This window comes from Larus michahellis, chromosome 5 (assembly GCF_964199755.1).
Source record: "Larus michahellis chromosome 5, bLarMic1.1, whole genome shotgun sequence".
Classification (NCBI taxonomy): Eukaryota; Metazoa; Chordata; class Aves; order Charadriiformes; family Laridae; genus Larus; species Larus michahellis.
Genome location: NC_133900.1, coordinates 984,662 through 1,010,865, shown reverse-complemented (window position 1 = coordinate 1,010,865; position 26,204 = coordinate 984,662). Strand labels below are relative to the sequence as shown.

Below are 26,204 nucleotides of genomic sequence, written 5' to 3'. Positions count from 1 at the left end.
AGCTGGAAAAAATTTGTCTAATGCCGAGGCGTCTTCATATTCTGCTAATGGCACAGCGTGCTTGCTGCATGCCTAACGGCGGTTGCTCACTTTGAGTTATAAACCGATATTTTTAGGTAATGAACTGCTTGTCTGCTTGGTGTCTGGGAGGAATGAGGGCACTGCAGCGCAAGGTGCTTGGTCCTGCCCAGGGGTGTTTCATATTGAGTCAGCATCTCTGACTCTTTTCAAGGATGGGAAGCTTCATATAATTAGGGCGTTGGTGAGAGGGACAGGCTCCTTGGCTTTCCGAGGTGGAAGACGAGCCTTTTAACAGCTTGCTGTTGGGCACAAGTGTATGCACACGAGCATGCTCTGGGGCTTTGCTGTGAGAGGAGCGATAGCGCTGGGAATGGACCCCACGCCCTTCTGTTCCCAGTTGCCGTTAGACCTCCAGTTCTGAGGGTTTTTGGTTCAGGTTTTGAGCTGAAGGTTTTGTTCAGAAAAGAATTTCAAGTACTTCTCTAAATTCTGGAGGTCTTGTCTCAATTTCAGTTCTGGCGCTGCGTTCTTCTGGGCTTAGGTCGATTTCCACTGTGATCAGTGAATAATGGGAATGGAGACCGTTAGGTACATTTAAACCTAACTGGCAAACAGACTTTTTTTCCAGTGGTATGCTGAGCCTGTGTTTTATTTCTAGTCGTTTCCATGAGAAATGGATCGTATTTGAATTTCAGAAACCATAAGCTATATAGGAATGCGTCTTTTAAATTATACAGTACATCAGACAAAATTCCTTATTCTGGAAAATAACTTTTTTTTTTTTCCCCTTTCACTTTTTCCTTTCTTTCACGGCCCCAGCAGTGCTGTAGTCAGGAACGTTTGAGGAACCGCAGGAGAGGGGTGATACTGAGGGTGAATCCCACATGCCAGGTGGGTGTGGGACAGGCTCTGCCGGGCCCTGGTGGCACCAGGGGAGCTGTTGGGTCTGACGTGGTGTCACCGTCCTCTCCCTGGGCAGGGACAGATGAAGAGGACATCAACTGGTGGGTCTTGCAGATCCACGCGTCCGTGGTCCCACGTGTCCCGTTGCGCCACTGTATTTTCAAAGCACAGATAGCTCATTAACGCTTACGATCGTTGGGATTTGTCCTACACTTGATTTTTTTTTTTTAAGGTAATATTTGATCCTGTAAATTCCGATTCCAAAAGCATGGCTTACTCAGTTTAGAGTTTCAATGATGACGGTAAAACCTGTGTTGGGATTGCCTCCAAATGGGCTGTCCTACTTTTTAAGTCCCTATGAAGTGTCACCGTGCATCGGTGTTGTGTGTTTTGATTTGGCCCAGGGCTGACTGCTGTCAGCAGCTACTCTTTTCTCATAGCCTGTAAAGTCACTTAGGACAAATGAAAGCACATAGGATTTTATTTTTTTTTAATATCAGTATTTTTTTTAGCATCGATATCTTTTAATATAGAGATAGGGAGTTACTCAAGCTTAATTAACAGTACTAATGCATAATGTACTGTAAATGCCTGGGAGCTGTCAGGAGGAAATTGTGTTTTCACTCGTGAAATAGTAAGGCTTAAGGTGCTGGGGGTGGTGCTGCATCTTACCGTCTCCTGCCCCCGCCTCCCCCATGGCAGAGCTGCATCACTGCTCAGTGCTCCTTCGGGAAGAGGACTCGGATGCCCGACCTGTGGAACGGCAGTGCCAGGCTGCCCGCAGCATCAGATACCGTCACCCAGGTGGAAATACCACGAGGAACTCCTGGAGCTACCTGTATCCCTGGGACAAGTCGGCGGTGAAGTGGAGAGATGAGGACACTAGAGAAGGCTACCATGGGAGCCTCTCTGCTTGCCTTTAGCCATCCAGCGTCCAGCACTGGAGCGTATGGCATGGCCTCGTCCCTCTGCAGGTGCCAGCTGCTGGGGGAATTCCCAAGAAATGGACCCCCCTTTTCTGTCTTGTCTTTCTCTCTGGGTATTTCTGCCACCGAAAGGCAGCCAAATACAGAGTGAACCTTAGTTCTGGAGGGAGTCAGGTGGTGCGAAGAGAGGGGCCAAAAACTGCTTCTTCCTTTCTGGAAGCCACCAGCCAACGATGAAGGCAGAAAAGAGTGGGGATGGAAGACCTGCTGGGGTCCCCTTGTCACCGCACCACCTTTTCTTGTCATTAAGCAACACTTTGCTAAGTGACCGGAGCAGCTCTGCGCTCATCCCATTAGGGTTATCTGTGGGATGGAAGGGTAATCTCTCACAACGTGGGAACCCGTGACAGTCTTTTTATTGAAATGCTGCCCTCTTAATTCCTGCAGCAGCAGGTAATGATTTTTTTTTTCCCCCAGTATTTCTGCTGGGAAGCTGGACGTCTGCCATCCAGCAGCACATTCCCCGCAGAAGGTGCGGGCACAGCGATGCTCCGGAGGTGGAACAGCAGGTCCAGCCCTTCTGCCGAGGTGGCTGAGCTTCCTGACCCGGCAAGCCATGATCAGATCTGCCTTCCGGGAGAGGTGAGGGAGCTCCAGAAGGTGACGGTCACCCTCCGGTCATCACACTGTGTCACTTGGGACAGTCTGGGACTCGCTGTACAGCCTGGTGGTGGGACAACGTGGACAGGGTCGTGTCAGCAGTTCCCACAGATTTGTTCCCTTGCACAGCATCATCTCTGCCAAAACAGTTGTGCTTTTGGTAGAATTTTAGTAGGTTTCGACCTTGCTGTTCCTAATTGAAGCATTTGCTAGCAATACAGAGAGGCAGGTGGGGCTGCTGCATGTAGTCATTAATCTACATCTCGTTGCCACGGCTTGTAAAACGTTTGGGAAAAAATGATGCTGGCAGCGCTTTCCTTCGGTGGAGGTAATTTCACAGGTCGCGGTGATAGGTGAAGGAGCTCCTGGCGTCAGAAAATTAATTTGTTCACAGAAGTTGGTCCTATGGCTGCAACGCAGAGGGCTGGAAAAAGGAGAGTCCCATTATCAAAACGTATTTACGTGCAGCGTGAGAAAAAACCCAGTCGGAGTCACAAACGCTAGATAAGGCTTAAATACTTATTGAAAGAAGAAAAAAAAGTAATGTCTTCAAGCTTGGGTAACTTGGTTTAGATGTAGAAATATTTTCTCTGAACTTTCAGAAATTCCTGCCTTTCCACTGATTGCACTGATTTCAATTTAGACTTTTGAAATCTTTCTTAAGTGGGTGTGGTTTTTTATGCATTTGGAATTCTGCTGCGGGCAACCACACGAGCAATTTCTGATTAGCGTATTTCACAAAATCTTATATCTAAAAAATAATACTTTTCCAAATGCAGATTATTTTTTTTTAAAAAAAAAAAGAAAAGTTTAGGGCTTTTGAACCTCCATTGTCAACGGCTGTTTTACAGCGCAAGGACAACTAGAGTGAGCCAGTGGTGTTAATTCTTGGGTTTCATGTGTCTTTGAGGGAAAAAAAAGTAGGGCCGGGCTTCTTCAGAGGCATTCTCTAGCTAACTATGTTTTGGCACACAATGAAAGAATGTGATGTTCTTTCTTAAGTGCTTCCTTTCAACCTAAACATTGTGCAACTGGAGCGGCGGTTTAAGGCCAGATGAAAAAACGAAGCCGATTTGAAGCTGAGTGCTTTTTCTGTTGCTCTGTGCCTCTTCTCCGCTCCTTACTGCAAGCTTTGAATTAGCAGAACAGAGCCGCTCTGAAACTTTACCCTCGGAAAGGGAACACCTACAGCTGGAATTGCATTTCGTCAGACGGTGCCGTCTATGGAAAAAGGGTAACACAAGTCAGTGGAGGAGTTTAGATGTCTTCAGCATTCAGTCATGTCACATTTAATTTTAATTGCCTTTGAACAAAAGGCATTTCCTCTTCTAGCTCAGCATTTGGAGACTCTGGAAAAGGCTTTTGCTGACTCAAAAACTTGACAGTTCTTATTTTCCACCCTTTGTTCCTACCTTCTTGTGGCTAGCTGGCTGCTCTTGTTATTAGCAAAAATAACTTTTTCTTTTTTTTTTTTTTTTTTTTTTTTTGCCCCCGCAAGTAGCGGTCTGGGAATACGGCTGCAAGATGTGCAAAGCGATTTTTCAGTCGTGCGGCGAACACAGAATTCGATCACCAGAATGTGGTCTCTGGCATTGAACATACAGCTTTTTTTTTTTTTATTATTATTTAAAAAAAAAAGAAAAAGCCACGAAGAGTCTTGGCGAGGTAAAAAGAGGAATGTCAGGCTGGGAATGAGATCTCAGCGCAGGGAGCGTGAGCATCTCGGCTTTTACTGTGACCCAGTTGGGGCGTACAACCCAGCAGCTCTGGCTCCTGTTCGCGTGGTGTCTAATTAATAAAAAAAATGAGTTGAGAGTTTTAATTTGGTCTCTTCTCTAAGGAGAGACATTAGCAATCCTGACTCGGTATTCCCAGGGTTTTAGATGGGAATTATCCTAAAGATAATGTCCTAATTAGGGTACCAGTGTTACAACCTGGTCTGGTAGGTGTATGGCGAAAGGGCTTGTTGTCCGCCTCTGAAAACCTGCTGGGACTGCTGGCTTTGGCTGAAAACAGGGGGTTTTCAGAACAACGGACTTGAAAATTATAGCGAACTTTTGGCTTGCCCAGGATAAAGTATTTGTGTATTATTTAAAGATATTTATAGTGCGAGAATTTAAACATCCACGTACGGCCTACTAGTACCATACCTTTTTTTTCTGTCAAATCCCTCAGTCACTCGCATAAAAGAAAACTGGAGGAAAAAACAGTTGTATGAAGCCATTAGGAGCATTTTCATACTAAAGTTATTTGAAGAATACGTGAGTCTCTTAAAATAAGCAGATGGCTCCGAGGGACAAGCTACTGAGCTTTTTCTCTATTAATTCTCAGTTCAAGCATGATTCACGCTGGGAGTAGGTAAAATTTAGCTCATTTAATTAAATATATTTATTTGAGGAATTCTCAGCTGTAGCATCTGAGCTACCCAATCCTGCAACTTTTTAAAATGAAAATTATCAGTAATATCACTCTCATATTGCTTTAGCCAGTTCTCTGAGGAAGAGAAGAGCAAGGGAATAATTATTTCTGTGCTAAGTGTCTTTTTAATTGTCACGGAGTTTGACACACAGGCAATAAGACTTTGGTCCAGTCCTTAGTAGCAGTTTGGCCCCGGAATATCTCTCCTCCGCCCTTTACAGGATGAAAATTGGACCCCGAGTATCCTGATTACCACCAGATTGCAGAGGTCTGTCAGAAAAGATAAACTCATTTGATGGGCTCGTTTTACACTGGTGTGAAATTACTTCAATGGGAAACGTGTGTGCGTGTCCTGGTGCAGGGCTGCGAGCGTGATAAGTGGTAACGGGAGATGTTTTTCTGAGCAAAAGAGAAGGTTCTCTTCCTTTTCTCATCAATGCCTAAGAGTGGCAGAGAGCGGAGAGGGAAATGATGGTTCTCTTAAGATAATAATGCTATTTTCAGGATATAGGTAAGGGACTACACAGAAGGAGGCTTTTTTGGGGGTGCGGGGGTATCGTGTTCACTTAGGCAAATTCAGAACCCAATTGGGAGGTTGCCAGTCAGGGAACAGTGCTGCTAATGAGACAGGAATCCTGCGCTGACGTGGTGGTAACCACCAAAAATGATAGGAAATGGGGCTTTCATTCCTGTTACCTTTTTTCTGCTGTGGCTTTGCCTCTGCTACCATTTGTCCAGTGCCTCTGCCAAAGCAGGGAAGCCTTCAGAGAACTTCTGGGTCGCCCACAGCCCTGTCTGGTCACAGGGCCCGGGTACCCGGGATGCCCCATCCCTGGAGGGGTTCAAGGCCAGGTTGGGCAGGGCTCGGAGCGACCTGGTCTCGTGGGAGGTGTCCCTGCCCAGGGCAGGGGGTGGCACTGGGTGGGCTTTAAGGTCCCTTCCCACCCAAACCAGTCTGTGATGAGAGGTCTCATGGCAGTGACTGCTCTGGGGAAGTTCTCCTGGTCTTCAGGGCTCCTTGCCGTTGAGTGCCAGTGAGCATCACCTGAGGGTGTCTTTAGTCCTGTCAACAGAGTGCGGTTTGGCTAGTTTTAGAGCTTTGATGTATTGCAATGAAGTGCAGGGTTTTGGTACGAATTTGTTAAGTTCTTTGTTGTTTTTTTTTTTTTTAATAATTAGCTTCTCTGTTGCTTTTGAACTCCATTACTCAAGTTAGGCAAAGACGAAGGGCAACAGGAGGGTGGTGGGTAAGGGTGTTTGTTAGAGGAGACCTGGAGAGGCAAAAGTTACTGCTTATACCGCTGCTGACATGGATTCATCGGCGGTGATACCCATGGGATTCTTCTCCCTACTGCGGTTTTCAAAGGCTGCAGAAATACCTATGCAAATTGCAGCTATAACCAAGCCTAGCGCTTCATTTTCTAACTCTTAATGGAGGTCTTGCCACAGGAGCAAGCAGTTCTCTTTAAGGTGCGTGGAGGAGTTGCATGGTGTTTCAGACCAGGGTTTTCAGGAGAATTCAGAAGGCTTGCTGCCTCTTCTGTGGCTGCTAAGCAAACCCACACCCCGGGAAACTCCCAAGCGAAATGTAAATGAGTATTTCAGGGGTTTCTCTGTAAGTTCTATGAAAATAGAGTCGTGAAAGACCTGCTTCTTGAAAATTTTGGCATGTGGAGGGTGTTTTGCACGCGCTTAATGTGTATCCAGGCATCTGTGGTGTGTGTTTATTTGGGGAGCGTAACTGGGCAGAGCTCCTGGTGCTCGACCACCATGGCTTTCCCTGAAGGTGACATGTCCTTCCCCCCGCATTGTCCCTGGTTTGTCATAGCTTGCTCAACGTGGCGATGTGTCAGACGCTTTTCTTCTTTCTTACGTGTCCTCTCATGCTCTGGGTAAGAGTTGTACAAAGCATTTTATGATAATTTATAGTATTAAGAGTGTTTGAGACCTTGCTGTAGGGTACCCAAATGAAGATGCTGGAGAGTACAGTGACACGTACCTCACATGTGCCTACACTGCATTGCTGTGCTCATACCCAGACTAGCTAAGGAGCAGATAATTTAATGCCCGTTGGTGTGTTAAGTGGCACCGTCCCCTGTCCTTTTCAAAACTACACAGGTTTTTATCATTCTTCATTAGAACTTGTCAGTGGAGTGATTCAGAGTAGCTCTAACCGGCATCCTAAACTGGCCGTATTGGAAGGGGAGATGTCTTCAGGCTCATTCCATGCTCTTGTTCTAACTTCAGTTTGGTTTTGGGTTTTTCTCTTATCAGAATTACGAAAGAGCAGACTGAGACCGTATGGGTTAGTGATTCCAATTAGTACCAATGCAGATGGAAGCTACGTCTCCAATATCCTCTCTGCAAGTCACCAAAGAAGATCAGCGCGGGAGGTGTCCCAGAGCCCCAAACAGCTGTATTTTAACGTCACTGCCTTTGGAAGGGAATTCCATCTCCGGCTGAAACCCAACACACGTCTGGTGGCTCCCGAGGCCGTAGTGGAGTGGTACGAAGACTCTGTGGAAACAGGAAAGGATGCCGGTAACACCAGTCAGACTGGAACTGCTGCCCAGAGGTTATGGAAAAGAGAGCCGCTGTGGACCAACTGCGCCTATGTGGGGGACATAACTGACATCCCCGGAGCTTCTGTGGCCATCAGCAATTGTGATGGTCTGGTAAGGCTTCTTTCATGGCATTAACATCTCGTACTTTACCACTTTATACATGTTTTTGTTGGTTTTAACTACACATTGCTTAATAATATCATTTAACGAACTTCGTTTCTTAAATCCTGTAGTAAATGCCTCAGTACGTATTGATGTCTATGCTCCTGCTGCTTTATTCTGGGATAATTTCTCCGAGTTTGAGCAAAGTCCTTAGCATCACTGGCGTGAGAGAAGGAAATCAAACCTGCGTTTTGTTGGCTTTCCTTTTTACTTTCATGAGGTGTTACAAATGGCAAGATTAAAAACAAAGTCGGTTTAAGTCACTTAAAAGACAACCTTTGGGTGAGTGAATGTAGAATTTGGCGTCCAAACCGTCACTGTGTACTTCTCAGGTAGCAAAATCACGGGCTGCCCTGTAGTCCAAGAATAGCAACAGATTTAAGTTTTAAAGGGTTTATTTGTAAAATAAGCATGGTTTTTGCTTTCTTACATGCTGCTTTGTTTCATCAGAAGGTATCATATGAGAAGTGAGTGGTTCCCATCTATAAACGGTTGGTTCTCAGGTCCTGATGCTGTGTTGGTTGAGAACACGTGCTATTTCATTGTGGCTTCAGCAGATGCAGCTGCTGGCTTGGTACACAAATCCCATATTGAAAGGCTGGGCATATATCGAGTCCACATACCATTCGTTAATTCAATCATGCGGTCAAGAAAGCTAACAATACTCACCTTGTGCTCTGTAAGTAGCAGGAGCAGTGGTGGAACATGACTGCAGCATCCGGGAAGATTAATGTGGTGGTTACTCCACCGCTATTCAGGAGAGGAATCATATGAACAAGTCTGCAACAAGTATCCCTTTTTGGAAATAGGTTTCCCTCTTCCTGTCACATGCCCCACGTTAACGATTTGATTGCATTTTGCGATAAGTACTGGCGAGCAAACCTCCCTGCCTCCACCACCGCATGAGAAAGTGCCTGAATGTCCCAAACTCCTGATTCCGAGCTTAGGGCTGCGTGCAACCAAACTCCTCGACTTTTCTTGCCTAAAGAAAGGAAATACGGGTGGCATTTACACCCGAGGTTATCAGCTGCAGTCAGTTTGGTGTGTTTTCTTTGGTTTGGGGTTTTTTTCAGGAGAATCTGTTGGCCGTGTGCTGTGTTTACATCTGCCTGGATGGATACAGCTTCAGAAGTGGTTCTTGCAGTGAATGACGCCCTGGGGTTGAGAGCTGTGTTGTAGCAGTAATCCTGAACGAAGTTCTTGTGTTAAGTGAGACAGCACTTTAAGACAATCGATGGGATTAAATAGAATGAGATTAAGGAGTACAGCAGCTTTGGCGGGGATTGCCATGTGGCTGACAAGCTGCTCATGTGTTTGCAGTTAACTGAAGAAGTAGTTGCTGTCTACACAAACCTCCACATTAAGAAGACAGTAGATACCAAGGGGGTCCTAGGTAAAGAGCTGGAGGTTTCCCAGTTGTGTGGGAAACTCTTCCCATACCATCCTGGAGAAGCCCTTCATGTGCTTCCCGTGGTTTTAGGGCCTGGACTAGGAGCACACATGCTTTTTGTTTGAGAAGGAGTGTGGGTAGATGCTCCTGAGTCATCATGGTCTTGGTTCATCTCAACCCAAGCTGTCTCCTGCAGTCTTTGAGGGGCCTCTTCAAGTCCTTGAGCCACCCACCATGTGGCCAGGTTGGAAACCAGCGTCGGGGCCAGGTGTGGTGTGAAGCCGTCATGACTCCGGTCCTTGCCTGGCCCGACCTCAGCTGCCACCCGAGCTGCAGGTGCCCAGCTGCCTGGGGACACCCTGGCAGAGCAGCTGGTGGCTGTGCTGCTCCCTCTCCGTCACAACAGCTCTCCTGTCAAAAACCATCTTTTTGAGCACTTCAGCTTGCTTACTTCAGCTAGCTGATGCAACAGTCTTTTGGAGCTCTAAGCGAGTGTGAAATAAATAAATAATCCTGAAGATTGACGGGATTTCAGATTTATTTCTTTTTTCCTCCCGCCAGCGCCAAGGTTAGCAGAAGCGAGTAGAAGTTAGCATTTCTGGCTTCTCTCTTGCTGTACTATGCATCTCTCAACCAAGCTAGAATATTTGATCCCCAGCGTATCCTAAAGATGTGAAGAGTGAGATAATACAGCTTAACAGAAACTGGAACAACGGTGAGAAATTCTAGGGCCGTGTGTCTACTGGGAAGATTTATTTTTGGCTTCAAAGGAATTCAGGCGCCCTCCGGTGTAGCTAGCTAGGCTCTTAGCTTTTGGGAGAAAGTAAAGGGCGTCACTCTGGTAGCAGTTCACTCACTGTAGAGCTTACAAAGGAAGTTTGATATCAGAAGTAACAGAAAAAGAACACTTGGCTTGCCACAAGTTAGCAGAAGCCCTCCCAAATTTCATTTTGTGCATAAAGAGATTTTTAATCACAACTCATGAGACGCCTGCTGATAGTGGGGCAAAACTGAGTATTGTGCTAACGTGTGCTAACTTCACAGATACTGCTGAATTTCGTATCCTTTGGTGTCTGCTCTCAGCACTAGATGTATGGTTATGAGGGACATAAGGGTGCTAAAATTCGATTGCCTGATTGTAAATATATGGACTAATTGGTATTTGCACTAGTAAAGCAAGATTTTTGCCCCCAGTCTCTTCCTGAATCTAAACTTACATTTAAAACCCAAAATATTTGTACACTTTTGTTTTGAAATAGTTTACATTTCTACTTTTGCAGTAAAAGTCGTCTGCATGCCATCAGTTTTGCAAATTCCTATCTTCGCATCTGCTTAATATCCCTTGAAAATAACCCCGTTTATTTAAAAAATCGCATGCATGTGCATGCAGTTGTCATAGCAAGAGGATGCTTAATTTGTCATGTAGAAACTGCCCGTTGTTTTTGTTAGCGGTGTTTCAGAAAGCTGGTGCTTCCTCTGGTATCTGTTGTGTATTTCTGCTGTTGTTTGGGTGAAAGTAGCAATATTTATCATCGCAATATTTATAGAGTTTATCAAATATTTGCCAGAGTTGCAGCAAAACTTGTAACTGAGTTAGAGTCATGAAGCAAAAGCATCCTTGGGGAGCTCGGGTGGCTCTGGGAGGGATGTGTGGTTTGTAGCACCTGGTGGAACTGGACCTTCTGATGGTTGACCACTGGTACCCCCTATAGTTACGGCTGCTTTTCTCTGCCTGTAAGGTCCTGGTACTAAAGCCTGCCCTGCAGCGGCGATCTTTAGACATTCAGATGGTGCTGTTGTAACGCCGAAACGTTGATCGGGTGTTGGGAAGGGAAGGAAGAGTGCTGATGAAAAACCTGATGCTTGTTGTAGCAGTTAATGCTGGTCTCAGGTGGCCGTTCCTCAGCTGACAGTAACAGCATCCCTGGGCTCTGCGGGCATCGGAAATGGAAGCCCAGAGAAGGGTAAAAGGAGAAAAGCACTTAAGAACTTTGATCTTACCCAGACAGCGCTTGTGGGGCACGTGTGCTCCACTCATATATTTGCAGTCCATAAATTCTTGCGTTCCCACATCTCTTTCTGCCTTCTTCCTGCTTTCCCTTCCTTTTAGTGCCCGCACGGTAACGTCTCACCTCGGTGCTCTTCTGCTCTCCATCTCGTTAGACTCAGACTTCAACAGACTTCAACTCATCAGACTCAGGGGAGTAAGTATTATTAAAGGTTATGGAAGCCTTCCTGCATGAGTTGCCAAGCCCCTTCCCTATTTACATCTTTTGTCCTCCCTTTTGTCCTCTGTAGAAAGATCGTATCATTCAAGAACTTCATTTAATGTATCTGATTTAGCATGTTAGATTGTGTTAATGGTGCTTTCTCTCCTGGATAACGGTGGGGGACGCGTTTTGTGTGTCTGCACTAAATGAAATGTTTAATCTAACATAGATTCCTAAGCAGGGTGGTTAATCTACTCCCAGGTTGAGCATCTACTGGACAGTATTTGTGCCTGACCCGTGTGGTCCCAAGGTGCTACAGGAGGTTTAATGGCTTAACTGCTCAAAAGTTCCTGAAGTTTGTCTGACCTTGTCATTTGTAGCTAAGAAGGCATTGGTATGCATCTAGAGGAGCACATGGTTTAGGAAAGTGGGAAGATAAGTGCAAGATGTTCTAGGAGGTGGAACTGAGCTGTAAGCAGATTTGGCAGGTGGCAGTTCCACGGGTGTCTTGTGCCTGGTCCAATGCTGCAGAGAATGACCCGCCTCAAAAAAACATCACAAATGTTTCAGATTGTAAATAAACAGAACACAGGAAACATAGCCTGTAGAAATAACAAAGTGAAAGCTTTACATCAGTCTCTACCTCTTGTTGTAGAGAAAATGTCTTCAGTTTCTCAATTAGCTTTCTTCCTTTTGTAACAAAAGCCAAAGGGTTGTTGGTATGCAATGCCTTTAGGTTGCGCTTACGCTTTGAACTGTGTTTTTTAGACCCATGCTTCCTTGCTTGAGTTGGGATCTGTTTTATATTCGCATATACACAATGCCAAGTGTGAACGTTGTCTTCCATTTCCTATAGAGCATTGACCTCACTTGTTTGAAATGAAAGGGCCAGACCCTGTCACTTGTTTTGTTAATTGGAGAACCACGTCCTTCAAGTCCAGGGCTCACAGACTCATTTGAAAGTACAACTGTTTGCGAATGACCGATCTTCATTAGCCTACCTGCCTTCAGCTGTCGAGCCGGGGAGATCCTCGGAGACAGACCAACTGTCAAGAATAAAAAAACCCCAAACCTGCTCAGATCTGTTGTTTGCGATGGGTTATTCCTCACTGGCTTATTGTCATCCCTTTTTTCTGAGGGTACCAAGACTTGAAGAAACTCGTGTGCGTCTTTACGGTCAGTGCTTTCACACAAGTTAATGTGCAAGTGTGGGTATTTGGGGATTTTTTTACCAGAGTTTGGTTTTGATTATCTGCCATGACAATCCCCCAGCACAGATGAAAAAGCAGGGGCTTCTTAAACGTTAACCTTTGACTTTGTGTCTTCATTTCACCCTGTGTGAAAGGGAGCAGGTGGGAGTTTCCTACCCTCGGTGGTTTTGGCACTCCTTTCATTAATGATTATAGAGTTATTTGAAGTGTCTGAATGAAGGATGTAGAGGTGTGCACAGTTACTTTCCTTGGGCAAATATGGTTGAAATACAGGCTGGAGTAATCTCAGACTAGAGATACTTGCACAAAGACCAAAGCCTTGGTTTAGGAAAAGCCTTAAAAATATGTTTAAGTTCAGGCATGTGGTTAAGTGCATAGCAGGATCTAAGGAGATTCAGGGTGTTTTGATTTGTTTCAAATGCTTTTTTTCCATCAAGACTGAAGGATTAAGGCTTATTTCTTGTTCCTGTGTTTGTACTAATGCGTTGTTTCAACGTGTTTTCCCCCGAGCTGGCCAGACGACGTTAGTAAATGGAGAACCAGCTTTCTAGGAGCTGGTGGCATGTTCCATGCGGGTGGCAGCAGTGTCTCGGCCTGGTGGAACGTTCTTGTGTTCATCCTACCCTGCCCTTTTCCGTTCTTCCCACAGTAATTACATCCCTCCAGTGAACTCCCTTAACCTGCCCTGCCTCTTCTTACCGCCTGCCTTTTGCTGTTCTTGGCAGCCCCAAGGACTTATTAACTGGGCTTGATAGATTGCAGCTGCCTCTTTGGACAGACGGAGTCCATCTGGTGACCTCAGCCCGTCCTCCCCGTTGGACCGAGCAGCCTTTGGTCACCATCAGGCTGGGCTTGGACTTCATCCCGGTCACCTCTCCAGAACATAGCACTTCCTGGAGGCTCCTACAGGCTTTTCGGACATAGTACATCCATAGGAAAGAGGATTTCTCAAAGTTCATGAGCTCCAGAAACTTGGAAAAAATGATGTGCTATCGTGTCACTTATACAGGACTTCAGGCTTCTTGCATAAAACACTGAGGAAAGGAGTATTGAGAAGGGAGGTGGTGGGGATTGAAGTAAAATGTCAATATAATGTAAAATAATATAACATGGAAGTACTTTTATATGTCTAGTTTGCTTCTCCTTGAGGTCATCACTCAAAACAAGTGGGTACTTCATCTTTACTTTGTGTAGTGTAGTAAAAGTTTATGCAGATGGTTGCTCAAGCTCCATTTATTTCTTCTTGTTTGTTTTTTTAAGTTTTTCTAATGGGGACAGATCTGGGCCAGTGCTTGATTTGCCTCGCTTCTTACCCCTTGCATCTCCTTCTCTCCTCTAGCCTTGCATTTATCCCATTCTTGCTTAGAGCAAATTGCCCTTTCCCATGTAAAGCCTCCCTTTTTCTTCCAAAGCTCTCATCGAAATGCATTTTTGTGAAGTAGGAAGTAGTAAAAAGGGTTATGCTCAGAGTTTCCACTGGGTTGTACGCGTTACGTTGTCAAGGCTGATTGAACAGCTAAGTCCTCCTCTGAAATGATAATTTTCCTATGGGCTCCAGCTCCCTCTCCCTTTGTTCCAAGGATTGTGTGGTCATAGGAAAAACTGAATAGATATACAGTAGTACTGCTATGGACTTAATGTAGACCGAATTGAGCCAAGATATAAGGAGCTGTGCAAATATCTTTCATAGGAAATATGCGATCGGTTTGGGTAATCGCTTTTCCAAATGGAAAAAGATGTCATGTCTTTTTAAAATGGAGCAGAAAAGCACAAGGCCTGGCGGTCCGGGTGACCTGAAGAAATCCCTCCTGCGCGGAGAGGGACCTGTCCGCCGCTGGCGCCCTCCGCAAATGGTGACGAGGACAATGCCGGGTAAGGAAAAACTGGGAGCGTGCCCTGATCTGGATAAATAAATAAAATGGATGAAGCACGTTGCGCATCCCCACACCGTGGTCCTTCTCTGTATGGTGATAGAGCGAGGAGCCCAGCTCCTGGGCTCTGCTGGTGAGCATCAGCAGCAGGTTCCAGACCTCTTGGGCCAAATTTGAGAAATTTCTTTTCTCCTCTTCTCCTGTAGCCTTCTCCAACGTGACTTCCCAGGGGGACAAGGAAAGAGCAAGGACTGGGACTGTAAGCAGACTTCCGCAAGGTATTCAAAGGCAGTTTTCCCCTCTCATTGCCTTGATTACAATTAATTCCCTGCTTTAAAGCAGGGCTTGTGATTCCTGATGAGACCCTGGGCTGCTGGAGCCACCATGGTTCCTGCAGGGCCCAGCCGGGGTCTGTCAGTGCTGCCCTCGTATGGACATCGGGACTAGTCGGGGTGTCTCTGCACAACGCTGCAGAAGTTTTTCAAGTTTTTTTTGGTTTTGAAGGTGCTCGACAGTCTCCTATGCAAGCCATCCAAAGATTAAAGGCTTTAAGTTCCTTTTTTATCTGTGCTGTGGTGCAAGTGATGCTTGATCAGAAAAAAAGAGGGGGGGAAACCCCCCTTTTCTGCTTCCTTAATAACAGCCAGCTTAAAAAACTATGTCCGTTTTAATAGCATTTGTAGTGATTTTTGATTGAGAAGTGAGGTTTTTCTTTCTTAACAGCACATCGATTCAATGATTAATGTATTTATGAACTTTTCCATGCTATTAGCCAGGTAGAATAGGTCTGAACACATCCCTTAATGCTCTGTGCATTTGGGTTCGGAGTAGTCCACTGGGCAGCACAAACTCAAGATAAGGCAGATTCAAATTGCTTGTAAACCTACAAGGTAATAGTTATGTATGTATCTGAAATCTAGGGTCTGTCCCAGCCTGAGTTTATTAAGATCACTGGATCTGTTGTGAAGATCCTGGGATTAATTACATTTTGTATGTTTTAAGATAAGCATTACATCGCCATAAATGCGTTTCCTGGACCTCTGTCGCAGGAGAGAACATCACATCCCTTGCTTTATCAGAAAAGAAAGGATTTAAAGCACAGTCCTACTGAGTAATTGTTTTCTGGTGCTTTAATTGCCCTCGGATCCCTTCCTCACCCAGTCCTCCCACCCTGTTCCAGTAAAGCCCTGGTGCCCGCTGGCTTCCAGGTCCCCACGCAGGTGTTGGAGACTGGCTGTGGGCAAATGCCTGTATGTGTATATGTGCATTTATGAATATTCCTTATAGAGAAAAACAGTGCAGCAGTTAAACTTGAAAATAGCATTTATTAGTTTTTCAGTTTATTTTCAAATATTTTCCATGTGGCATACTTGAAGGCAAAGGAAGTCTGTGTAAAGCAGTATATTTTAAGTCCGCACGTCTCCGTCTGGAGGTGTTGTGTCTTAAAAAGCGGAATGACTGTGTTCTTATCATCATCTTGCTTTGCTTACTCTGCATTTCGCTGATGGAGGAGCTTACCGAGGCGAGAAGGTGGTGAAGCTGTGAAAGGGATGCTTGTTTATAGCTATGAATATGGGAAAATAAACATCTCTCGTGCGCCGATTTGGACAGGTCTGAGTTTATATTCCAGCAGCGTGTCCCTACTGAACAGTTGTGGTTTTACAGCCCTTCTTGAGCTAATCTTAACGGAAAATAAATTTTGCTAAGCTGCTCCCTTTGCCCTTGTGTGTAGAGTACGTCCATACTAGCGTTTCTGTGCTACGGGTGCTCTGCAGAGGGGGGAAAATTAAAAGTAAGTTGCCCTGTTTCTGTATAATCCAACAAAAACATTGTCCCTTCATTTCCCCCTCAGAATACCACTCAGTTTGCTCTTGAGTCCAGATTTTTCCAGACTGATCAGAGCCTGGGAGGAACAGGAGCAGGTCCTGGCTGCTTCACAGTCCCCATCAAGGCAGCAGTGGGTGTGATGGAGTTGGCATCACGAGGGCTGGCTTCGGTGTCACAGCAGCATCCGATTCAAAAACTCCTCAATTTTGAGTGTCCTCATCCCGGCACTCACTTTTCTTAAATAACCCGTCCCACAAATAATACCACAGTGCAATTCAGTACTCGTTTCATCAATGTTTATTCCGTAAGTGTTGCAGTAAATAAATTGTGCTGGCATTTGTGATGAGGTAGCGTGTGGCTGGCAAGTGAGGTTGGTCTGAGACTTGAGCTGCTTCCACTTGGTGGAAGGAGTTCTGTTAAGCTCCTAGGGTTTAGCATCCCAGACAGACTTTCAGTAATTTGCAGTCAAAAGCAGCAATGAAGGGTGTTGCAGGATGCATCCTTGGATAGTCTTCCCTTGCTGGCGACATACCATCTTCTTCTGCTTTCCAAGATGGAGAGCGGGACTTCCAGGGACGCATGCCCCCTGGGGAAGCGGCAGGCAAATGACCCATCTGCAGCAGGAGGTTTGGGCTGCTGCCATCTCGATGACAGCTGAATCCTCCAGGTTTTAGCTCTTTAGTGGATCAGAAGCAAGTCGGAGCGTGACTTGACTTTCACCTCTTTTGCTGCTTTTTTTAACGTGGTTTTTCTTGGCTCTCTTCAGCTTAGTGTCTCAGAGCAGGCATTTCAGACCGGCAGAGGGGCTCATCCGTTCCTGTTAATGAGAAGTGTTTTGATGAGGCCCCAAATGAAGGTCCTTCAGGCTTCCAGAGGGAAGAAACGCTCTGCTGGAGCAGAAGGAGCCTTGCTAGCCTGACTTGGGTCCTGCTGCACTCCCCTTGAAGTTGTTGTCACAGCACGTGGTTGTGGAAAACTCAGGAGACCGGAATCCGCGCTGACATTGTCCCTCAGAAGGTTCCTTTCCATCACCTGCCCTGCAGTACCTTCTGCAAATCGTCCTGTGTCACAAATGCCTCTCAGTCAGTCCCCCTGCACGGGGAGGTTATACCATCTCCTGGCAGCCTTGTTTTGGGAATCGCTTCCCTGTCTGTGGCATTTTCATTCCACAGTAGCGAATTAATTCCTTGCCACAACAGCCTACTTCTGAGCAGTCACTCTCAAATGGCAGAAATGATGGCAAGGCACTTTTTTAGGCAGTTTTGATGATGAAGTCTAATAGATATCTAAAATACCATTTTGACCTCAGAGTTTCATCTCACTTTGTAATTCTGGTCCCTTGGAGCAGCTGGCCTCTGAATTATTTTCCCTGACCCAGAGCTTCATTCGGAGACTTGAAAGGCAAGGTTGTCCCAACTTTGTCCTGTTCTGATGGTATTGGACTGAAGAAATGAGCTCCTGGAGTAAAATAGCCTTCGCAATATCCTATGTTGTCAGCGTGCTGCCTCCAAACTGCTGTTTCTCTTCCCGTTCTGGAGCTTATTTCTTCAGTCCAGACAAAACTCAGAACACAGATGGGCGGAAACTGTGCAGATTTCTCATGGGATGTATACAGAAATGACGTACATAGTCAGCCTTTTGCTTTCCTTCATCCCTCTGAAAGATCACCTGGATGGAGGGACGTTGTAGAAGGTGCTGGCATCCCTGCCCTTTTTTTCTTGGCAGGTTGAAAGGATATTTCCCTCTTGGGAAGGGATGGATCCTTGCAGAATGAAATCAGGTTAGAATGAATAAGGGAATAGTTTCCAGCAGGCTGCTCTTAAAGTTACCAATGCTGTCAGGTTTTGAGGTGTCATTGGCCTTCAGCCCAGTTGAACTGTCCATCCTGCATCTGTCATCATAAAACAAGGATGTCTTGTTTTATGAGCACCTGTGTCAAATACAGCTTTTTCTGGGAAAGGACCTCATTATTTGAATACCTCCCCGACGCGGTACTGAAGGATTGTGTGTCAGGCAGGATTATTTCCATCCTTGTGCTGCGCAAGGAGTGGGGTGGTACACCAGCAGTGCTGTAGAGGGACAGGAGCAGTAAGAAGACGGGAGCAGAGACTACGACTGCTTGTGAAACTGCTGTTGGGGCTGGGGAAAAAAATAAGGGGAACGCACAGGAAAAAAATGGTGAATACATAAGGCTTCCTTTATCGCACTAAATCGGTTCTCTTGATTTACAACTGTGCTTACACTCTTTCCGTTTATCTTGTAAGATTTTTTTTTTTTTTAAATCCACATAAACTGTAATAAACATCTGTTAAAATGTTTTGAGCGAATTGCTGAGCCCTTGCTCTGCCATGGGCTGATCGTAGTAAGAACTGAAACCCCCAGCACCTGCTGGCGCCTGAGAGGGGACAACCTTATTTCCGTAAGCATTGCTGTATTTAGCAAATGCCAAGAGCCTTGGAGAGCATGCGCCTTTCTCCCATCTTGGAGGGTCACCCGGTCCCAACTGTCAGGAAGGTTTTGGGACCAGCAATCCCTTTAGAGGTGGAGACGGAAAGGAGATTTTCTCGGTTGGTAGTAGAGAGCCCATCTTGCGGGAAAAGGGCCCCCTTCGGTGTTTCTGTAAGTTTTGGAGGAAGTAATTTTCCAGACATCTTTTGTGGTCTTCTCCCTTGAACTATATCCGTTGGAAAAAGGTGGAGGTGGTTTAGCTTTTTTCAGAATGGGCTCATAGGAAGCGTTTGTAGACACCTTTGGGTAGCTGAAAGTGAGGCATTGGCATTTGTCTTAAAAGAAAGTCTCTATTCTCTGTTCCGGAGAGGGTGGCAGCAGGTTACTCAATAGTTGAAAGCAAGGATGGGAGTAGAATCAATCCCATCTGCTTGACAGTCCCGCAGAATTCCTTATCCTTCAGTTAAGGAGAGGGATGATGACTGGCTTCAACTAAGGAGGGCGATGATGACTGGCACCAAAACCATTTATTGCTGTGTCTTCTAGGCAGCACTTCACCAGGATGGATTTTTTCCTGGGCTTTTCTGCATGTCTTTTGCTGTAGCAGCAGCTCTGAACATGATGTCCCACCTGAAAGCGCGGGTTTAAAGAAGGCGACCATAACACCGTTCTGTGCTATGAAAGAAAAAAGCAAGCAGGTTGGAAACTAGAAAAATGGCCTTAACTGGAATTCACAGAAAGGCGTAATTGTTTAGCTGCCTCTGAATAATATGGTAGACAGCTGAAATTCCAGAGCGACCATCGGCATAATGAACCAGCCAACCTTTTTGGCTGAAGAAAGAGTCCCTCGGAAGGATGAGCTGTTGCTGGACCAGGTGATGCAGCTCCTGCATCGAGGACTGGGTTTTCAGAAGCATTAACACCAAAGGGATGGGTGCTGTGAAGTTTCACTAACACCATTGATAGTCTCTTTTTTTTCTGACTTTCTACATCGGAGAGAACTTTTGAAGGTGAATTATGACACTTCACAGTGCACTGTGAGTCACGCGGAGGTGAGAAGAACAGAAGTTTGAATTTTAAGCTGCAGTGGTGATGCTAATGCTGAACATGGAGGCGTTCAATTGGGTCATCTTCTCTAGAACAGGGATGTAGGAACGGGCATCTGTACAAAGTCTGCATGGAAAAGCTCCGGCTCTTCATAGGACTAAAAGATCTCAGCTTGGATGGTTTTCATTTGTCGTTTATTTCTGATTCTGAAAAATTATTCTTTACGACAGAGTGTGGGTTTATGTGTAATTTGTACCTTTTAAGCAATGTATTTAGGGCCTTGAAGGGCTGTTTCCAAGCCAGTGGAGCAGACGATGCGGAGGGCTGGTGTCAGGGTGCCGTGCGGGGTGTCTGCTTTGTAGCTGTTATTGAATCGCACCATTGAGCCTTGGCTACGCGTTTTCACAAAACAGTGCTTTTAAGGCAGTTTGACAAATAATTTCCTTTCTGGATTTTTGCTTTTTGTTACCCAAGTAGCATACGCTTCTTAAATTTTTTCATTCCTGGAGGCTCACAGCTAGCAGTTTATAAAATAGCCCAAGCTTATTAAAATTACTAAGTACAACCCTTTTTTTTTTTTTTTTAATACAGTTTGAGTAATAAAAACCAGATTGTGTAACTTCTGTGGACCCTTGATAACACACGTAGCGCACATGAATCGGGCTCTCATTCACCTTCTGCCTTCACATATCACATGTGGTAAAGTGTGTGTCTCGGTAAAAGAAAGTAAATAGATACTGAAATGATCAATGTTCTCAAAACTTAATCCTTGTAACCTCTCTCAAAGTTCTCATTGACTGGAGAGTTTATGCTGAATTTGAGACTGCGCTTTGTGTAGGCTAGAGCTACAGAAGCCATATTCAGTAACGCCTTTTTTGATGTCCCCTGTTCATTCAGCGCTGTACTTGCTTCTATCTGGGATTCGACCTCGGAGCCGCCTGGGCTGAGGTTTGCCAAGGGGGCAAGAAACAACCAGAAAATACCGCTCGGAGTTGGTGAGAAAATAGGGAAAAGCGAAAGGGGGACAAGATAGGTCTGTCCGTTGTAGGAACTCATCGCCTGTCTACCCCTTCTTACCTCTTTGGGAGAGTCACGCTGCAAATCCCGGCGTTGCTGGCTGATGGGAATAAGAGTGACCCAGTTCCACCTCCCGACCTCCCATTTCATCGAGAGTTTCTTGAAATGATGGGTAAAGCCGCAGCACTATTGTTCCTGTTAATGGGGCGAAATATTTGCTCTCCCTTCAGTTTTAAACTGAAACTTATTTTTCACAGACTCCTGCTGCAACTTGGCTGATAACTTTGATAAATTGCGTTGACTTCCTTTTTCACAAGCAGTGGCCATGCAACAGTAAATTAACTTTCTAACCTCATAGAAATCACGCTGTCATTTGGCTTTCTGGTTTTACAACTGGCTGAATCGCTAATCTGTAAAACTCCTTTGCCTTTAAGAGATTTTACCACTGTTTTTTTTTTTTTTTTGCACAAAGATGTAGAACCAGTATAAAATAATGAGTTTGATGTAAATATTACTGACTTCGGCATTTCCCTGCTTGGACGTGGCGCTTCCTAGATTTTGATCAACAGGGTATTTCCATTCTGAGTAAGAGACATCCGTTTTCTTTTTCTTCTCTAACTTGTGTCTGAGATGACAACTGTTTTTCACCCTTAGGTTGGACTGAATTTTCTCTTCTCTCGGAAGGTCTTTTGTGTAGGGACATCTTTGCTCTCTACATCGAGGGCTTGCCCATGGCGTTAGGTCCTGTGCGGCGAAGAGCTGGTGAGCGCTCCGCAAAGTTGATTTACCTGCTCTTTCCAACACGAATTAGTGAACCCGGTAAGTTGATATTAGTGAAAAAGGACTTTATTAAGGTTGAGCCAAGCTGTCCGGTGTCTTGTTGTTTCTCAGGAGCCCTGCGAATTATCACACTTGATAGCCTAGAGCTGTATAATTAGTCGGCTTGACAGTTTGTGAAATGACCTCAGGTGTCACCTTTTCCATCCTCTCGATCGTGAGGTGTTCATATTTTGGGATTCTTTTTATTTGCTTTGTAGCTTTGGAGTATTCCGCACTTGATTTGAAGATCTTATTTTTCTTTCTTCGAAGGCTATGGAATGTCCTTGCTTTTTGGTTTCCTTCCCATTTTTTAGAGGAAGCCATGACTCTCGTGCAAGCCCGTGACTCCGGGAGTCAGGAAAACACCAGGTTTACTGCAAGAACTGCCAACCCTGTGGATATAAAACTTAACGCGTGGCAAAATGCCGGCGTGCCCCTTATCGTGCCCCCAGTTCATGCTCTTTTCACAGAAGTGGGTTTTGCTGTTGCCCGTACCCCTTCACCATAAACAGTTACCCACCCAGAGCTTCGGTCATTGCCACAACGGCAAAACTTGTGCTGGGTGAATATTTCTACAGAGCTCTGCTGGGCTCGGGGAGATCCTGGACCACGCTGAGCATGTTCCATGCATACTTTTCAGTTTTTAATAACTGATATTTTAAAACCACAATTCCTGCTTTAAGGACAAAGCCTTTTGCATGCCAGCTTTGCGCCGTTAAAATGAATGTGTGTAGGTTTTCCAAGAACAAAAAATAGAGACACATTTTTCCACGTAAAATCAAGGTTTGTTTTTTCTTTTCGCTTTCATATAACTCTTAAGGGGTTCCATTGATTTTTCTTAGACTTTCTGAAAAGGGAAAAAAGAAACCCAACGTTTGGATTAAAACTAAGCATGAGAAATTTCAGCATAAAGGAATTTTCTTATGTATGTTTATAGAGAAGGGAGGCTAAAAAGCTTAATTTCAGTCCTGCACAACGACCCGGTAGTATTTTGCCATTTTCTTTTCTTCTGTGCAAGTTCAACAGAATATTGGTTGGTTTGGGGGCTTTTCCGAACGTCTTTTGCTCCTTAAAGGGGTGCACCATTTACTATATATTGAGAGGGCGTCGAGTGCTTGGGGGAGCAAGCAGAAATCACGCGAAGGAGTAGTTTTAATCTGAAGTCCTGTAGATTTTAAATGGGGGTTGGTTGCGTGTGGCTTTTGACTAGATGACCTTCAAAGCACAGTGTCGAATTCAATTAGTAATCTCATGTTTTTATCATTTGGATTACAGTGAGTGTGCTAGGCATGTTTAAAATGAAGAACATGTTCGGTTTTAAAATGAATTTATTAGTTCCAGGAAGAAGTCTGCTTAGTTAAGGAAACGAGCGTATTGTTTCTGGTCAGCTTGACATTCTGTATTTTAGTATGAGTGTATCTCAGTTTCTTATTCCTAAATTGCGTCCATAGTTTGGAAGAGGATATTAAACATTCCTATGTTTTCATCCTGTTTCTGAATCTTCATCCTGGGATTCACTTGAACAAATATCATTTTCCTTTGTCGCTGCAGAAGATTTTTTTGTTTGTTTTAAAAATTTGGTGTTAGATCGTTAGTGACAAACTTCTGCTGTGTGGATAATTCAGCTGGTGGTGAAACCAGAGCATCATGTACTGTTTGAATGTTTCATTTGATTCAAAATGGGTTTTAATGTTTTTAAAAAAATGCTATCTCACTCCTAGCACTTACTTAATAAGAAAAACCTTAAAGTGCTCTTCGCCGTTTCTGTTTAATCGCCTTCGAGAATGGAGATTAAAATGGTTCAGGAGCTCTTGCTGTAGTTCTGAAATGTATTGCCAGGGTTCTGCAGCAGATAAAACATGGTAGAACACGGGTTTTTATATCACATCCATCTTCCAAAGAGGAAAAATGAGCTGTTGGATTCCTGCTTGCTGCACTAGAAACAGCTCGTGGGGTGCCGGGTGCTTTGCCCCCAAGCCACGACCCCCCGCGTGTCCCTGGAGCTGGAGACCCATCCCCGGGGAGAAGGTCCTTCGTCTGCAAGCCCCACTCTGCTTTGCAGGCGCCCACCAGCCCTAGCCTCAACATCTGTTTCTCAAGATGTGCGGAGCGCTGCCGTATTACTTTTTTTTCCAGCATTCTTCTAACGTGTAGTATTTTTTTGTATGCCAAGTATGTCGAGGCCATAAATACTTTAACATGCAGAAGATGTGCAGCAGGAGAAGTATGTCCTTTTGGCCAGCTCTTCCCCTTCCCTGCCAGCCCTGTAAGACAGACATGGGTCCCCTTCCTCGACGGGGCTCAGCCAGCCTCCCAGGGACGTGCCGCCCGCCCCGGGGACAGCCCTGCCACCGCGGGGGCTGGCAGCCCTCCTTGCGTCCTCCTGGATCCACAGATTCCTTCTGAGGTGGCTTTAAGGGTGTTCCGTGGTCTGCTCGTAGCTTCAGGTGGTGGCAATGTGTTTAGATGGATGTTGGCAACATCTGGGTACGTGGTTTTTCCAGCCGGAGGAGCAAAGGCAGGAGGGACGGGGAGCATCCACACACCATCCGTGGTGTCTCACACACACACAGCCACACACAACACACACCATCCGTGGTGTCTCACACACACACAGCCACACACAACACACACCATCCGTGGTGTCTCACACACACACAGCCACACACAACACACACCATCCGTGGTGTCTCACACACACACAACCACACACAACACACACCGTCCGTGGTGTCTCACACACACACAACCACACACCATCTGTGGTGTCACACACACACTCTCTCTCTCTCACACAAACACACACACACACACACACACTTACTCCCCAGAGTTTAACAGGAAGGCCCAGCAGCGAGGGCAGCCCAGGCTGGGGCCTCCCAAGGCAGGGACCCCCAGCAAAGGAGCCCCCGGGCAGCGGGTCCCCTATGCCCCATGCACCCCAGGCTCCATCCCATGGACGGGGAAGTTTGTTCTCTGGTTGGTTTAGCTGTAGCTCCAACAGCAGCTGCAGCGACACGCGATGGCCTGTGCCCTTCTCTGGGGGTGGAATCCTCTCTGTGTGTTTCTAGTGAGCTGAAGGGAGAAATTGTCATTTTGCGTAATTGCTTGGAATTTGGAATGAATGCTGTTTATGGTCACTTTGGTCAGCTTTCTATATTGATATCAAATCTTCTCCGTACTTTACGTGAATGATCTGTAGTCACTTTTATCAGATCGGTACTGTGTGTTCTACACAACCTTTAAATACAGATTTAATGAGTCTGAACTACTTGGAAGTGTCATATAAGGAGAAGAAAATGTGTGATACTTTACTTTGATTAATCATTATATACATTGACCTATGCAAGTTAGGCAAGTGATAACTGCAGAAGGTAGAATCAATGGAAAAAGAGAAAAAAGTAGGTGAGTGTTACAGGTTATCTCAGTAGCATTACGAGCAAAGGGAACTATTCCCAGCTGTTTGATACACAAGTAATGGGACTTGTCTGTATGTATGTATGAAATTCCTTGACTCCATCTACCTACAGAAGTCTCGCTGAATCGAGAATTTTGAGGGCATTATGTGGACGGGTGAGCTAATCATTGTTGTTCGGTACCCGGCACTAAGACTGTGGATATTGACCCCAAAGCGATGCTTTGGGAAGCTAGAGAAGGAGACTCTTTGTCTGCCACATCTTTTATCTGGCAGGAAAATCTATCTGTGCTGTCAGAAAGGTATCGATAGGCGTTCTGTCACAGATTTTAACCCTGGCAGGTGATGGACGTGCTTTAGTACGAGAGCAATACAGGTGTGCTAGCTTAATAAATGAAGCTATAGGACTATGCAAACGTGCTTCTGTTTGCAAGTTCTGTTTAGTAGTAGACTCTGATGTTCCTTCTTTATTACTGTTCTTGTTTTGTTCGTATGATGTATTCTTGGCTAAAACTTGACTCCTGTTTCCTGTGGGCATCAGGAGTTGGCTGCGTAGGTCAGCGATACGCACCTATTCCTGCAAGGTGATGGCTTGTCCCGCTGCATTTGTTTAGCAGATGTGATACTTGATGTTCCAGCTTCACACAGCACATGTCGCCGCATGGTCAGGGTTGGAGGGGACCTTTGGAGACCATCTCGTCCAACCCTCTACTGAAGCAGGGTCACCCAGAGCATGTTGAACAGGAACGTGTCCAGGTGGGTTTGGAATATCTCCAGAGAAGGAGACTCCACAACTCTCTGGGCAGCCTCTTCCAGGGCTCCGAGGCGTTTCGTTGTGTGCTTGTACCTACATGGTACAAGCACACTTGGCGCATGAAGGAATTATGGAGAACCACACTCCGGGTGATCATCAGGAACTGAAGAGGGGCTGGATGGGGCTTGGGGCAACCTGGTCTGGTGGGAGGTGTCCCTGTCCCCGGCAGGGGGTGGGACGAGATGATCCTTTAGGTCCCTTCCACCCTAAACCATTCTGTGATGATTCTATGATTGCGGGGCAAACTCCGCAACTTCAGAAGTTTCTAGAATGTTTTTGGAGGACAGACGTGGAGAATCAACTGATTCTTGACAAAATATGGATGCCATGCAGCATGAAAAATAACATCCGCCCAATGAATTGAAGCTGTAGCCCTGGAGCTACACATCTAGGAAACTTAGAATCGAGTTCCACCCGCCGTAGCTCTGTTTTGGTGGAGGCAGGCAAAGGGAAATGTGCTGCAGGCAAAGCATCCTTCTTT

At 45.5% G+C, this 26,204-nt stretch overlaps 1 protein-coding gene across 3 annotated transcripts in view; it reads left to right on the top strand.

Moving 5' to 3' along the window:
• Positions 1–26,204, top strand: part of LOC141743494 (A disintegrin and metalloproteinase with thrombospondin motifs 3-like) — a 143,882-nt gene that overhangs the window by 36,509 nt on the left and 81,169 nt on the right. For all 3 annotated transcript variants that reach the window (XM_074587762.1, XM_074587763.1, XM_074587761.1), the window contains one exon: positions 7,203–7,603. In XM_074587762.1, coding sequence (XP_074443863.1) covers positions 7,203–7,603 — 401 coding nt within the window. The remainder of the gene's footprint in view (positions 1–7,202; positions 7,604–26,204) is intronic.